Source organism: Malus domestica, chromosome 13 (assembly GCF_042453785.1).
Source record: "Malus domestica chromosome 13, GDT2T_hap1".
NCBI lineage: Eukaryota > Viridiplantae > Streptophyta > Magnoliopsida > Rosales > Rosaceae > Malus > Malus domestica.
This window is the reverse complement of record NC_091673.1, coordinates 26,510,428-26,527,318: the sequence shown is the minus strand read 5'-3', so window position 1 is coordinate 26,527,318 and position 16,891 is coordinate 26,510,428. Positions and strand designations below refer to the sequence as shown.

The following is a 16,891-nucleotide window of genomic DNA, read 5'->3' as shown; positions in this document are numbered from 1 at the left end:
GTGTAATCATAGTCTCACTTTAACTAGGTTCAACATGCAACTTAATGTATTACATGATTCAGGATCTCATGGGTTTTATCTGAGAGCAATGTGTTTTCCAGTATTTGAACTTGCAAGTGATGAAGGAGTGATGAAAAAGCTATATGAAGGGGTGATGAAGGAGCTACATACATTGTATGTACAAAAGGAAAGATACTTTTATTTGCACGCTAATGACACTTCGTTTTTAGTGAGCCTTCTTACCCATATGATCATCTTTTTTCTTGCAGGAAGGAGAGAGAACCTAAAGTGGTTATCAAATTTGCTACAAGTAATTTGGGGTAAGTGTAGTATGACCACTAAGTGTTTGACAAAATATCTCAAAGAGTTATGACATTTTGGAACGCATTTGTAAACTGGGTTATTTGCTTCTCTATAAATTTGGTATAAATTGAGTGGTCTTCTAGATGCATTTGGTTACTCCGTGAAATCTCTCTCTAAATTCGTTTTTTCTTCTAGGATACAAAACATTTATTTGTTAATCTCTCTACGATTTTGGTTTCAATTTTTAGGTGTCTAGATTTTGATGGTTTGCTAGACAGTGACGAGATGCACTCAAGTGATGATGTGAATGAAGCAAAAAGAGAAAGGGAAGAGGGCCAACAATGTACTACTTGTAATATTTGAATTTGTGATTTTTTACGTAGTTATTATATTGTAGTAAATATGGAATATTGTTGGTTATTCTGTACTAAAATGTATACATACAGATATATAAATATATTTGTTAAATAGTTTTTTTTTTATTTTGGAAAATAATTTATAACGGGCATTGGCTGTGGTCAATTAATAATCGACAACGGTCATAGCATGTGGTGTTAGATTCCAAATTACCACGGGTACAATCCGTGGTTATATTGCATTTGAGAACGGGCATAGTCTGTGGTAGAAACTGAGACTTTTTATCACATCCAGAATGCTAACGGGCACAGTGTTCGTGGTGGATTGCAATTTACCACGGGCATCAACCGTGGTAGATAGGTAGGCTTTTTTCTACTAGTGTTTTGGTTGAAAAACTGAAGGGTGACGCCAATTCTTCTTCTGCTTCCACCTCCTTGAAGCAAGTCCACCCTTAAAAAAATACGCCAACACCCAGCCTACGTAATCCACTCAGTGAACAGTGATAGACATCAATGGATAGTAATAGACCAAATGCATATCCATCCCTAACAAAAAATATCCTAGTCAATCTTATTAAAATATTATTATTTTTTATTATAAAATAATATATAAAAAAATTTTGCTCAAGCCTGTTCACCATCCCCAACCTTTCATCTCAAGCCTTTCTTTCCCAGCCCCTTTATCCCCATAGCCACCGTTACATAGCTCGGCAACTCCTGGTCCAACGACGAGCGGACTTGTCGACGAAAGCAGTCTCAATCCTGGTCCACTACATCGGGTAGGAGCGCAGACAGTTAGATTCCGCGGTGAAATTCCAAAAGTGAAAGTTGTTGGGGTGGCATTGATGGTTGTTGGATGATCTGGGTTGTTTGGGTGTCGTTCCTGGAGGTACACGTCTAGTTTCTTATTTTGGGGTGAGATTTAAGTGCGGCAAGGTGATTGATGAAGGGTGTTATTGGGGTTTCCTATTTTGGTGGTGAACGCCCCCATGGCCAACACCGTCGCAACCGCCAAGCACGGAATTGCTCACGTTAGATGGCTCGGCTGTTGGGTCTGTCGATTTTGGGTCGGTTTCTTGCCTGGCTTCGGCTGGGTGCCAACCTATTAAGCTAGGGTGGAGTGATTTGGCTGGGGGCCGACCTGTTTTTGGTGTTGGGTGCTGGGCAATCCACTCCCGGTGGACTTGCTCTTATAGAACTTGACCCGCTAGTCACATTTGTACGTGAACCTACAATCAGCAACCAGTCAGTACCTTTGGCAAGCTCATGGGGGTATGACAACATGTATGGAAAGATTATTGCAACTCTAATATAAAACAAACGCTTATGAAAAAAGAATTTTTTTTGTCGGAGGTTAATGACTGACAACACTGATAATAGGGTAAGCAATTTATGTACATATGAAGGTTATCCCCATTGCCATTAAAATTTAGGGAGTAACTGAATGAGTGTTTGTTAGTAAACCAAAAAGAAATATAATCAACTACAACCTTATGGATCTTGCTTGATTCATTGAGTATTATGTGTTGTAATCATTAGGAGGATCAGGGAGAGGACCTGATGCAGGTCCTTGAGAATTGGAGTAGTGCAAGATGGCAACTCCAGTAACTTTAGCCCGTGAAGATGAATTGACAAAACGGGGATATTGAAACACATGAAATAAATTTATATGACAATGAAATTATACTATAAAGAAAATAAGGATAAAGTATAGTTACCTTTCTCAGCAATTTTATATCTTCTTATGAAACTTTTGTGCGTTTGCCTCACTGATTTGTTTTGTCTCACTATTTTAAATGTATAACAAAGATCCAAAAAGATAAATGTATATCATATAAAAGCTAGATGAAACGTAGGAGAAAATATTGTTTGGTAGGGTGTAAACAGAAAGTTATATACCTGTTGATCAATTGGAGTGGGAAAAGTTGTATAGCTGAAGTTGTAATGTAAGTATTCTATATCACTGTGCATCATTCCTTTGTGACTTTGTTTTGGTTTAAACCTAAACCAAGGAAAACAAATAACTATTAAATGCGGGATCATCATCTGTCTTGGCAACTTAAACCATACAGTCTTTATACTAAATTGAATGAAAAAATGAAGGGAACTTTAACGAAAAGCACCCGGTACTGTTCACTTTAACGAAAAACCACATTTTTACACTAAAAAGTCAATTCTAGTACTATTCACTCTACCCTTTATTTTGTCCTTATCATTAAAACTCAAAGTTTTCAAGCCCTTTTCATTAGTTTTCCTAAAAATGAAATGGCAACATTGAAGGTATGATAGAAATTCAATTAGCAGAGTAAGGCAGCGAAATGATGACTTTATATATTAAGTGTACTCACAGATAAATAATGATATTGGTACTATGTATGAATTGATCACACAAACTATTTAAAAGGTATAGAGTAATGATCAAACACTGAGTTGACAACGACGTAGCCAAAGGAAAATAATTATGAGATATTTAGATAAGAAAAATTATGGAAAACTGAGATTAAAAAGTTACATGCAATTGAGTGAGCTAAAATTGAGTTGATATTAAATTTGAATTGGGCAAAGAATCAAATTTTGACATCAATCAGAATAGACAGATGGAAAATCACCTGGATTTTGTAAAAATAACATATAGTACTTATTAGACATAAAAAGTTTAAAAATAATACAATTTATTTGAAGTTTTTTTGGTGAAAGTACCTCGTTAGATGCCTTTTGGAAATACACTCTTGTCTCATTGCAGTCTATAGTATACAATGTGCAAGCAGTTTGAGCATTTCCAAACACTGCAGACTATCATGTTTTCTAGTATTAATCAATAATGCTTTCTCCAGCTTTGAAATAGTATCTGGATAAACAAACACAAATCTGCATTCAAAAATTTTAAATTATGGTTTTTTTTTTTTCCAGCAATTAGCGCCAACAATTCAATGTATGCAACAAAATGATTAAGCTAAGCTCAATGAGACGAAATTTGATTTCAAATAATGTAAAAAAGTAATTAATTTAGTCTAAGAGCAACTCCAGCGGGAGATCCAGCCCGATGGACCGGTGAGACCACCTACCCTATAGCCCCAGCTCCTTACTCCAGCCCATGCAGGCGATTGGACTGAGGGGGGGCCCGAGTGAGAGGCCCGGCTTGAATCAGTGGCCTGAGAGCCTAAGGCCAAATTTGCGTCAGGCACGTGTCGCACACGTGGACGTGGGGGCGAGTCACGGACAGCTTTTCAGTCGGTGGGGCTCACGATGCAGACGGCTGAAATGTTAACGTTGGTGGGCCACGTGGCATGTTCTCGTCCGTTGGATTTCAACAGATACTTTTTTCTAGACAGTTGGATTTCCAACGGTCAAAAAAATTTTCAAACCTTCCTCAATATCAGCCATTGGATTTGAGATTAACGGTCTACGTTATTCACCTTTAAAAATTTTAAAAACAAAAGAAAAAACAGAAAAAAAAAATGAGATGTTACCGTTGTGCCATGTGTCATAATCTGAAGGGTTGGATTTCAAATTTTTTTAATCCAACGGCAGAAATTAATTAAGTTAATAAAAAATCCAAAAAAAAAAATTGATTTTACTTCTCTATAAATACCTTCTCATTATCTTTCCACCCTAGACCACAATTTCATATTTTCTCAAATACTTTCAACCACATTCCAATCTTTCTCTCAAAGTTTGAATCCAATTGGTTTCCAACAAAATGACTAATGATGCATGTACGAATTGGACGCTTATTGAAGATGTTACGCTGTGTTCTTGCTGGGTTGAAGTTACTCATGATCCAATTACGGGTAATGAGATGCAGTTGCGAGAAATTTGGAGTCTTATTCATACCCTTTTTCTTGAGAAAATGGGTGGGAAAAGAACCAAAGAATCAATGTCCAGTCGTTGGAGAATACTCAACCAATCGTTTAGTTTTTGGAGAGACGCCTTGGCACAAGCTAGTAGTAATCTTCTATGTAGGTTTCATGAACATGCGAGGCATGATCGTTTAGTTTTAAAATAAAAGTTGTCATGAACAGCACCCCTCTACACTCTACGCATGATCATGCCTAGCATGTTCATGAAACTGATACAGAAGAAAGGTCGGGGTCTACCCGTTATCCAATTATGCCTCAAGGTAAGAAGACTTCAAAGAGAAAAGGGAGTGCTTCCAAGAATGATTATGCAAAATATATGGAAGAACTTGCTCACCAAGGTGAATTGACTTTGGCATGGGAAATGGCTAAATTTGAGGCTGATAAGGCTAGAGAGGAGGCAAAAGTTGCAGCTGCCGAGAGATTATTTCAAGCTAATGAGAGAGAAAGAGAGCTACTTAGGCAAGAAAGGGAAGAGCTTAAAGAAGAAAGAAGGGCACAACAAGATCATGACATTATGAAGGAGCCTGTAGAGGCAATGTCTCCAAATTCTAAATATTTTTGGAATTCGGAGAAAGCGGACGTGGTGCGAAGGAGGTGTGCAAGAGAAGAGAGAGCAAGAGGAGATGGTCCTAGCACCACAAGAGGAGATGATCCTAGCACCACAAATTGGTTAGGTGATGATTTTCCATTCACGAGAGATTAGGGAATTTGTTTTTAATCAAAGCGCATAATTTTCTAATCACTTTGGATTGTAATTTCTTATTTATTGAATAGAGTACTTTATGTTGTTTTCAATTTATTGAATTTAGTACTTTATTTAAACTAAGAGTATATTTATTTAATTTGGTAATTTATTTAAACTAAGAGAATCTTTATTCAAAGGACATAAACACACCAAATAAAATTATATAAACATACCAAATAAAATTACAAACACACCAAATATAAAAATAAAAAAAATAAAAAAAACTCACTAAATGAACTTAAAAAACACACCAAAAAAAATTAAATAAACACACCAAAAAAAAAAACAAACACACTAAATGAACTTAAGTTTCTTGAGCTTGTTTCAATTCCCACTAGTGCTCTATCAAGTCATTTTGCCAGGTATTGTGCATATATGGGTCCTGAAGTGAAGTATATCATTGAATGAGCCTTTCATTATAACGTTCATCCTTTTGTAATGGCTCATGCTGCACGGGTTCTTATGTGGTGTCATGAGCACAATATATTTGTGTTATGGAATTGTTCATCGTGTCTAGCTCATATTCATTAATGACATCATAATCGTACTCATCTTCCACAATCATGTTGTGAAGAATGATGCACATCATCATAATGGATCAAAGCGACTCTAAATCAAACATTCTGGTAGCACCCCTGACAATTGCCCAACAAGCTTGGAGGATATCAAAACAACGTTCCACATCCTTCCTACACCCCTCTTGATAGCTTGCAAAGTGTTTTTCTTTTGCACTTCGCGGATGTGGCACTGTTTAGACAAACAATGACCACCTTGGGTAAATCTCGTCTGCTAGGTAGTATGGCCCATGGTACTTAAGTTCGTTGACTCAGTACGTGATTCTTGGTACTTTTCCTTGCAGGATATCGTTGAATACTGGGGATTGGGCAAGGACATTGAGGCCACCGCCTCCAAAATGATACTTTTTCCTCCTTTTATGTCCCTATAAGCTCCTTGCCATGCACTTGGATAGTTTTTCCAGGTCCATTGCATACAGTCGATGCTTCGAATCATCCCAGGAAAACCTCGCATCTTGCATTTCTTCAGAAGCCTTTGCAAGTCCATCTCAGTAAGTCTCCGGAGGTACTCTGTGGTGTAGATAGATTCGATTGCGGAGCAAAACCTCATCAGGGACTCAAGAATGGTTGATTTCCTCATCCTCACTATCTCATCCACTTGGTCTGCAGATGCTCTATATGCAAGCATCCGCAAGGCAGCATTAATTTTTTGCTTAGGAAGGAGACCCATAACACTAAAAGCATCCTTCTTTTGCACAACGTAAGAATCATGGTTGCAAACAACAATCATGATTTTTTTAACAAATGTCATTCCATTCTAAACCCACGTCTAAAGTACATATTAGGGAATGCACTGTTGCGGACAAAATAATCATCCAAGAGATCAGTACCTCTTCATTGCTTGCTTCTATCAATGTTTGCGGAACGGTTGGGGTCTGGAGATCTGAGCCACAACTTGGATGACTCGACGGGAATGTGAGGCTCTTTGGCTTCTTACTTTGTCATCTCTCCTTCTAAACTCCTCATCCTCTTCCTCTTCCATCTCATTTGCGCCCACTTGGAAATTGAACATTTCTTCCCCTTGCTTAAACAATTCTTTCTCTTGCTCATCGATTTCCCACAACATCCTTGAAGAAGACATTGTAAGAAAGAAGCAGAAACTATGAATAATGATAGAGATTTTGATTTTGGTGTGTGATTTCTTAGGATGGATGGTGGGTTATAAGGAGGAAAAAGGAATGATTAGGTTGTAGATAATGTCACGTGGCATGCTGTCATTCATTAAAAATCTGATCAAAATCTATCCTCAAAGATTGTAAATAGATTGTGACACGTGACACGACGTGATTGGTTAAAAATCTTATCGGAAATCTATTCTCAATGATTCTGAAAAAGGTAACGACACGTGGCATGACGGCATTGGATAAAAATCTTATCGAAATCTATCACCAACAATTATCTTTTCGGATAATAATATGTGGCACAATGAGAACGATTAAAAATCCCGAAATTACAAATAAAATTATTTTGTATTATAAAAAATACTAATATTTTATTGCGTATTGCCATGGCTATTCAGTTAGGGGTGGAGATGTAAAGGGCAATTACTGTTCATTAAAAGCAGTTAATGTTCACTGGAGGGGAGTGAATAAGAAGTTGCCCTATGAGGCCTTTGATACATTGGAGTTGCTTTAAAGAAAGGTTTGAAATTGGCACTATTCAAATGAACAATTTTTCAATCCGAATTTCAGATTAATTACAACCATGCCATTGGTCTTTGTGTTGGTTTTGGGTTAGCAGCCCAGCCCACAGCCAGGCCCAAATGTGTTGGTTTTAGTTGGGAAGCCCGGCCCTCAGTAAGGCCCAAATTATATAATTACATTTTTGCCCATCAAAGATTACAATCCGATGGTAGGGATGGTCTATTACGAAAGGCAATTTTGTCCTCTCTGTTTTGGGCGAGATAAGGGGTCACCGGGTAGGTAACATTTGTTGTCGTTCAATTAGGATTTCAGGGAGGGTCTGCGAGAGAGAGAGAGAGAGAGACACACACACACACATACGGACATGGCAATGGAAGGAGAGCAAGGGGGAGAGGTAGGGTATGCGAGAGAGAGAGAGAAAAAGAGAGAGACATACACACATGCACACTGTTAGGATTCTAATCCACCTCAGCTTATTTCCTTTTTCTTAATCCTTATCTAGTGGTGGAATAATTGAACATAGTGACTCAACAATAGTGTACCTAACTCTTTGTCTGTAGTGAATGATGTGGGTATACAATGCCGATGGTGGTACCCTTTTGGGATATGAATGAAATGTTGTTTTTATAATTTCTCTGTCATTTCCTTTTTCTCTACAATTTCGCCTCTTAGCCCTTCTAGAACCTACCATTTGGTATCCAGAGCCAGGTTTGCATCCATGGGCAAGAGTAAGGCGTCGATCACGGTGGCCGACATGATGGAGGATGAGATGGACCGTGAATTTTAACAACATCCAATCCTCACTCAGCTTCAGGAGTTTCAAGAAGCCCTGTCCATAATGATCGTCTGCAATGAAGACCTCCAACAAGCCATGGCCGATCTCTCTGTCCACCGACTCCGTCAAGATCAAGTGCAACAGACGATTCTCAACGAGATTCGTGCTCTAAATACCCCACCCCAACCCGGCCCCTAAATTCTGATTGGTTCTATCCCCATTTCCCTCGGCCCTTCCCCCTTCTCTTTTGTCCACACTCTCATACCACCACCCACATGGGGTCTCTCCCTCCCAACCGATAACATCCACCCACCCTCTAAGGTCGCACCTCGCCGCGAGTCCCTCATCCACTTCCTTTCCACTTCACTCCTTGAGCTAACCCTCCACCTCTCGCTACCTTCCATCATCCTCTACCAGCCCAAACCCTTCTTCCTTTAACCCCAACCTCCATGTTCCCTGCCACTACCCACCCTCTTCACCGACCTTCTCAGCGCCGAAAACCTTGAAAATCGAACTTCCTCATTTTTGTAGGGACGACCCATATGGATGGCTTGCAATGGTTGATGAATTCTTAGACTATCACAAAATAGTCGAGCATCACCGCATCACAGTGGCAGGACTTCATCTTAGCGATGATGCGGCTTATTGGCTCCGCTGGTTCAAAATATGGTTTCCGCTTTCGTCATAGGCCACCTTCATAGCCTAACTGCTACAACAGTTTGGCCCAACAGATTCCTTGAACTTCAACATGGCCCTATTGCACATTTCCCAGACCATAACAGTGGAGGCGTATGTGGGCCAGTTCATTCGCCTCTCATGCGACGCTCCCGATTAGACTGATGCACAAATTCTAGGAGTCTTCTTAGGCGGCCTCAAAGATGAGTTGTAGGACGATGTCGTGGTCCTGGCACCAACCACTCTAGAGCGTGCCATTGAACTCACTCGCATTTATGAGCATAAACAAGGTTGCCAGCCGGTGGTACGCTCCGGCAATTTACGTACTTCCCCCTACACCTCTAAACCCCTACTTTCACCCATACCCAACCCACATATCCTGTGAAGGAAATTTTGTGAAAAACATGTTCATTTAAGCAACATCTATAGCATGCAATTAACAAATTAAAGACGGAATCATGCTTGTATGCACTTAAAAACAAAACATTAACCATGAAATTCAAAGCCTAGTAGATTGGTGAACCTTGACTCAACTTAAAACAACATTTGTTAGTTGAGAAATTATACCTTTGTAGATTCCTCTTTGCATAAGCAAAGGCTAATCACCCAAAGAGAGGGCCTTCATTCCTTGCTTCTTAGATCCATGGATTTGGTATGGAAGAATAGGTTTCTCCAAGTTCCCAAAATTGAGAACATCTAAGTCTCTTCACCAATGTTAGATTGGAGAAGAAATGAGTGACCTTGGAGTAGTAGGATTGCTAGCTAAACCCTCCAAGGAGGCCGGCCACTTTAGAGAGAAATGAGAGCTTATGTTCTCATCCTTTCCCCAAAAGAAAACCCCAAATGAATTTTGGCTATAAAGTCATATTTATACCTTAATTCATTAGAGTGGCAAACTTGTAAATAAGTCCAAAACCGACTCCTTTAACAAAATGGCCGGCCATAGGGTTTCATTGGGCTTTTAAGGCCTTTGTGAATTATTTGTCATTAAGTTGTCATACAACTTAAGTCAATAGGCTTGACGTTCGAAGCCCATTGGGCCTTAAGGTCCAAAACTATCCCGAGGTCTTTAACGAACTTATTCGTTTGATTAATTAACATATTAATTAATCCTTGCCATAAATAATTAAACCATTTAATTATTCTTACTCATCTCCATTGTTTCTTCAATCTCCACCTTACACTGTGTACGATGCATTAGGTTCCTTTTAGCGAGGCAGTGGGCGATTAAAACCATTTCAAATCGATTGTGAATTGAAACTTACTTTCAATTCTCCCTTTAGTGATTATACACGTTTAGGGCTTCCACAAACCATGAGTGACACCTAGCAGCATATCATGGTTACCCAAGCTAATCAGAAGAGGTGGAGAACCTATTCAGTTTAGGATTACAAATGCAATACGGTCTTTCTCTAATACAATAAGCTTGACCACATTGTTTGGTTTGATAGTTTATTCATGTCTACTATCCAATGTGATTCGTGTGCTTATATGATTACCTTGAATGTGATTTGGAACGACTTCCTAAATCTCATTCATACTCTGGCCAGAGATTCTTAATCATATCATAGAGTATTCTCCCCCAAACGGTTTGAAGGTTAGAGATCCCTTGTTGCGCATTCACTTGCCTCCATGGTTAAGAGGCTTAACCCCGACGATGCCGTGGACACCCACGGATGGGGTGACTTTGACATAATCAAAGATCAAGGACCTAACCACAAGACAACTATGATGCCTCAGGTCAAAGGACTACTTTGCATTATCCCAACCATGAGTTCTCATGTGACATGAGTATGAGAACTCTTCGTTGATCGTGTTCAGTGAACTCATTCTCTATTGAGCACCTACGTACTTGTCTTGATGTCACACACACCAATGACTCGAGACTATTCACTCTCCCTGAGAGAAGACACAGCACGTACTGATCTTAACGGACTGTCAATGCCCAATTGGCGATCCTATGATCAGGAACGTTTAGGATATGTATACGAAAGAGAATGGTCTCATAAATCTAACTTGTTTAAATTACATTCTCCTAATTACATATTCCTTGGACTTATCGTTTAAGCATATAACATTTATATGAGACGGCTCAAACAATAATCTTTGCCCTTGATATTAAACTAGATTAGTTTAACATGTGAAATGTCCGTAAAGTATCATCATATGATTGGTTTTAGGGCACATTTCCAACATCCTCAACCCTACCTCTCGACCCTCCCTCACAACACCCAACCCTCCACCAACAAAGCCGATCCTCCAGCTCACTTAGACCGAGATGCGCACCCGTTGAGAACAAGGGTTTTGTTTCAACTGTGACGAACAATATCGTCTCGACCATCACTGTAAACAGTCCCATATTCTCATGTTACTGGCCGATGAGGAAGATTTGGCACCTTTTCCAGACCTTGCAGACACCTTCCTACAGCCTCCTACCCTAGTTGAACAGCCGGAACACCCCATCGCTCTTAACACGATATCAACCACCAAGCGTGCCCGCTGCCGAGCGATGTGTTTGGAAGGCTTCATTCAACACACACATATTCAAGTGTTCATTAACTATGGGGCTAACCAAAGTTTCCTCAACCCACAGGTGGCGACTCGTTTGGGACTCCACGTCGACACGTCTCGAACCGAGGCGGTCATGGTGGCCACAGGCTGTTGTTTTCGCACCAAAGGGGTGGCTCCCCAAGTTCCAATCCGTCTCCAAGGATATACCTTCACTAGTGATTTCCACCTCCTCACGGTGACGGGTTGTGACGTAGTATTAGGCGTGGATTGGTTGGAAACTTTGGGCTTCATTCGTTAGAACTTTTTACTTAAAATCATGGAGTTCTCGGTGCACGGCACGAACTACCGGTTGGTAGGCTCTTCCACATTCGATGTGCTTCTCTCCCATGTGCACCAGAGTGTCTCACCTTCTGTTGGTTTCCCTCACCCACCCATTCCGCATCTAGCTAATATCACCGCAACAGATAAATCACCTTCCCTACCACCGACAAGCATTCAATCACTCATCACGGCGTATCACGAGCTCTTTCAACCACCAACATCCTTACCCCTCAATCATGCTATTGATCATCGCATTCCATTACTCCCCAGCACGGGCCCAATTAACGTTCGCCCATATCATTACGGCCATGCCCAAAAGGCGGAACTGGAGCACCAAGTTGAAGAGATGCTGGCAGTCAGCCTCATCCGTCCCAGCATGAGTCATTTTTCTTCTCCAGCTTTGTTGGTAGCTAAAACCGACTCGTCCTGGCGATTTTGTGTTAAGTATAGAGTAATCAATGCAGTCACCATCAAGGATTGTTTTTCGATTCCTATTATTGATGAACTTTTGGTGGAATTACAAGGTGTGATCATCTTTTCAAAATTGGACCTCCGCTCCAATTACCACCAAATCCTCATGTATGAGGCGAACATCCACAAGACTGCATTCCACATACATGAGGGGCCACTACGAATTTACCATCATGCCCTTTGGTCTCACCAATGCCCCGACCATCTTTCAAGTTATGATGAACTCTATTTTAAAACCCTTACTCCGGAAATCTGTTCTCGTTTTTTTACGATATCTTGGTCTTCAGTGACTCCTTGGACCATCATGTTTCCCATTTGACCGCTGTCTTTGATATTCTCCATTAGCATCAGCTCCGTTTGAAACCGTCGAAGTGCCTCTTTGGACAACACTCTATTACCTATTTAGGCCATATTATATCCGCTGGTGGCGTTACTGTTGACCCTTCCAAGATAGCAGCCATTGCAGAGTGGCCAACTCCTTTTAGTGTCCAAGTTCGTACGGCATTTTGGACTCATTGCCAAGCCTCTGACAGACTTACTGAAGAAGGATAACTTCTCATGGTCCTCCGCAGAACACACGACGTTTACGGCCCTCAAGGTGGCTTTGTCATCCACACCGGTCCTGGCCCTTCCCGACTTCACCAAGTCTTTCACCTTGGAATGCGATGCCTCCAACGTTGGCATTGGTTCAGTGCTGTCATATGACAACCACCCAATCGATTTCTTAAGCAAACCATTGGCACCCAAACACCAATCTCTCTCGATGTATGACAAAGAAATGCTAGTTGTGGTGTTTGCGGTCCAAAAATGGTGTTCCTATTTAATCGGGCACCACTTCACCATTCTCATGGACCACCAAACACTCCAATACTTTTTGGACCAACGCATCACCACTCCAGCTCAACAAAAGTGGCTGCTCAAACTACTGGGGTACAAGTAGACTTTGGCGTATCGTCCCAGAACTTCTAATGTCGCAGCCAATGCATTATCCCGTCGGCCCAAACTCCTCTCCTTGATGGGACTCTCCCAACCACTCTTTGATTGTGTGGCTAACATCTAGACCTCTTATGCAGCAAACCCGCACACCAATGAGGTCATTAAGGCGTTGCAGCAAGATCCCAACAGTAAAGTCTCCTTCAAGGTGCAGGGCAACCTCCTTTATTACAAGTCCGATCTTTTTATCCCAGCTATGTCCCCGTGGCGTGGCCGACTCCTCAAGGAATTCCATGCTTCTCCGTCTGCAGGCCATTTCGGATTTTTATGCACCTATAAGCGCCTCACTCATAACTTCAACTGGCCCGACATAAAAAAAGATGTCAGGAGTTTTGTGGCTTCTTGTGATGTTTGTCAACTCACCCATTACAAAACAATTAAACCACCAAGTTTTTTACAGCCACTTCCCATTCCGCACCAAGTTTGGACAGATATTGCCATGGACTTCATCGAAGGCTTTCCTTCGGCAACTGGTCGGAATGCTATTTTGGTGGTCGTGGATCGTCTCTCCAAATATGACCACCTCATTCCTATTAAGCATCCCTATACCGCCCCTCAAATTGCAGATGTGTTCATTCATGAGGTATTTCGGTTGCACAGGATGCCGGCATCCATTGTTAGTGACCATGATTCGATTTTCCTAAGTGCATTTTGGACTGCCTTCTTCAAAAACCAACAAACGACACTTTGTAAAAGCTCAGCTTACCATCCACAATCGGATGGACAGACTGAGGTCTTGAACAGAACACTGGAGCACTATCTGCGCAATTTTGTCATGGACAAACCAACTACTTGGCTCCGTTGGCTTCCATAGGCGAAATGGTGGTATAACACTACCTTTCAAGCAACGATCAAGATGACGCCCTTCCAGGTGGTTTATGGCTATCCCCCACCAACAGTGTCCTCATATCTTCCAGGTTCCTCGCTGGTCCATCTGGTTGATATCACTCTCAGGGATAGAGACACTCTTCTCAAGCACTTACAAGAGAATATACATATCGCTCAGAATCGAATACATCAACAAGTAGACAAGCACCACTCGAAGAGAACCTTTCATGTTGGGGATTGGGTCTTCCTCAAGCTCTAGCCATACCGACAGACCTCAGTGTCGAAGACTTATTGTCCCAAACTCGCTCCTCGTTACTACGGCCCCTTTCAGGTGTTAACCCACATTGGCCCAGTTGCTTACACCTTGGACCTTCCCCCTCAATCCCGCATTCATCCAACCTTCCACGTCTCGCTCCTTAAGCCTAAACTTGGCTCTCATATTGCTGCGTCCCCAACGCTGCCACTCGTCGCGGCAGATGGCACCTTCTTGTGGTTTCCAGAAATGATACTCCAACACAGCATGTTCAAATGGAGCAACCAGGCAGTAACTCGCTGCTAATCAATTGGCAAGGCTTGCCCGAACATGATGCCACGTGGGAAGACGCAGACTCCATCATCAGTCGTTTTCCGGACTTCAACGCCTGAAGACAGGCTTCTTCGAGGGGGTGCCTTGTTAGGATTCTAATCCACCTCAGCTTATTTCCTTTTGCTTAATCCTTATCTAGTAGTGGAATAGTAGAACATAGTGACTCAGCAATAATGTCCCGAACTCTTTGTCTGTAGTGAATGATGTGGGTAAACAATGCCCATGGTGGTACCCTTTTAGGATATGAATGAAAAGATGTTCTTATAATTTCTCTGTCATTTCCTTTTTCTCTGCAATTTCGCCTCTTAGCCCTTCTGGAACCTACCACACACACACAGAGACACAGAGAGAGACATGGCGATGGAAGGAGAGCAAGGGGGAGTGGTAGGGGTCTCAACACTGTTGCTGCATATAGGAGGGTTGGTATAGTCAGAGAAGACCATATGGGTGATTTCAGGGAAATAGGGTAGGGTCATCAACAAACCCTACTGAGAGTGGGGTGTGCCGAATCTTGCGCTGCATGCCTCAAATCCAAAGATAAGTTTCTTTTTTAAATTGTATTCTTTAATGGTGCCTTAGATTTTCTAACTGTTTAGTATGTTAAGTCCGGTTTTCGGGGATTTCTAATTTTATAGAGAAAGATGGATAGGGAGATAGAGATATATAAAGCATGGTTGTGTGCATTTTTTTGGGTTAATTAATGGGTTAGTGCGCAGGGTCAGTGAGGAGAGAGTAACAGAGGGGTGTATAGCCGGGTATGGGTTTTTATTTTTTCCCTCTGATTCTATAGGTTATGCACTGTTTGAAAATAATTTTTTATTGTTTTGCTTTCTGTTTGCTTTGTTAGAATCATCATTCGAATTTTTGGGTTTCAATGTGCTCATTTCTATGCTTCTTCAAAATTTTCTGGTGTTTGCTTCTCATTCCTCTGTTGGTTGATTATTTTTTTTTCCCATTTCTTGGTTCCTTATGTATTCCTTGGTTCTATCTAATTTTTGGCTATGGGATGATGCTTGCAGGTGAACTTTATACACGGTTTTTTAGGACGAGTTAGGAAGATCCACCTGAAAACAGCATACAAGATAGAGAATTGGTATGATGCTTTGTCTTTCTGTTGGATTTTGACGTTTATGTTCTGCTAGTAAGAGGATTTTATAGTGTTCTAAATTTGTTTTGTAAATGTGCTTAAAGATTGGACATGTTCTTGAATATTAGCCATTTTGTTTGAATTGATTTGGATATGTGGTTTATTGAACTGGAATTTGGATATGTGCTGATATGAATTGGATATGTTGAATTAGAGATGTGCTACTTTGAATTGGATAGGTTGAAAAATGACAAGCCATGGTTTATTGATTGTTTTTTTTTTTTTTAGGAAAACTAATGAAAATGGCTTGAAAACTTTGAGTTTTAACGATAAGGACAAAATAAATGATAAAGTAAATAGTACCAAAATTGATTTTTTAGTGTAAAAATATGATTTTTTTTGTTAAAATGAACAGTACCGGAGTTTTTCGTTAAAGTTTCTTATTTTGCCCCAAATTCAACAAAGTCCGAGTCACCGAGCTTCAGCGCATCATTCTGAAAGTGGAAACGCTTCTCCCAAGCCATACAGGTTTCCATCTTTCTTTCTTACCTTGCAATTTGTGTTATCCCCTGTTTGGTTGCTCATAAAATGAAAGAAAATTGAAAGAAGCATCAAAGTAATTAAATTTTAGTTAAAGAAAGTGAGTGAAAGAGGGAATTAGGATTTTTGTTAGTTAATGTGTTTGTTTGTATCATAAGTAATTGAAAATTCCTCTGCTTTAGTAATAATGTGTTATAGGTTGCAGATTTCAAAGTGGATGAATCAGAAGGGGATATGCATATTTTCGTCAGTTGAGCATGCTGTGTAGCTGGATTGGATTGGGAAGGAAGAATTTTGCACAAATTGATGTGAAATAAAGCCAGTTTGAGTCTGTGGGTCGAATCGTATTGGACATTGTTGCATCATGGAGCATGTGATTGCTCGGAAGTTTAAGCTGGGGAGGAAGATTGGGAGTGGGTCTTTGGGAGAACTCTATTTAGGTATGCTAATCAGTGCTTGATATTCTTTTTTTCTTAGAAAATTACTCATTGTGTTAATTTAATGTGTTTTGTAATGAAATTGCTCTTCTGGTGTTAGGTGTAAATGTGCACAATGGGGAGGAGGTGGCTGTTAAGCTGGTATTTGATCGATCCTCAAATTGTAGTGTTCATTTATAACAAAT

At 40.6% G+C, this 16,891-nt stretch overlaps 1 protein-coding gene across 1 annotated transcript; it reads right to left on the bottom strand.

The window, feature by feature from the left end:
• Positions 1 to 6,053: 6,053 nt before the first annotated feature.
• On the bottom strand, positions 6,054 to 6,920 carry LOC139190904 (uncharacterized). The gene is made up of 2 exons (XM_070811395.1): positions 6,777 to 6,920; positions 6,054 to 6,524 (listed from the first exon to the last, which is right to left on the bottom strand). The coding sequence occupies exons 1-2, from the start codon at positions 6,918 to 6,920 to the stop codon at positions 6,054 to 6,056; spliced, it is 615 nt and encodes a 204-aa protein (XP_070667496.1).
• Between the last annotated feature and the right edge of the window lie 9,971 nt (positions 6,921 to 16,891).

What these genes read in the sequence shown, in the direction of transcription:
- LOC139190904 (XM_070811395.1), bottom strand. Translation starts at nt 6,920, where the DNA reads ATGTCTTCTTCAAGGATGTTGTGGGAAATCGATGAGCAAGAGAAAGAA. An exon ending in TTAGAAGGAGAGATGACAAA is followed by an intron (nt 6,525 to 6,776) that starts GTAAGAAGCCAA and finishes GTGCAAAAGAAG; the next exon opens with GATGCTTTTAGTGTTATGGG.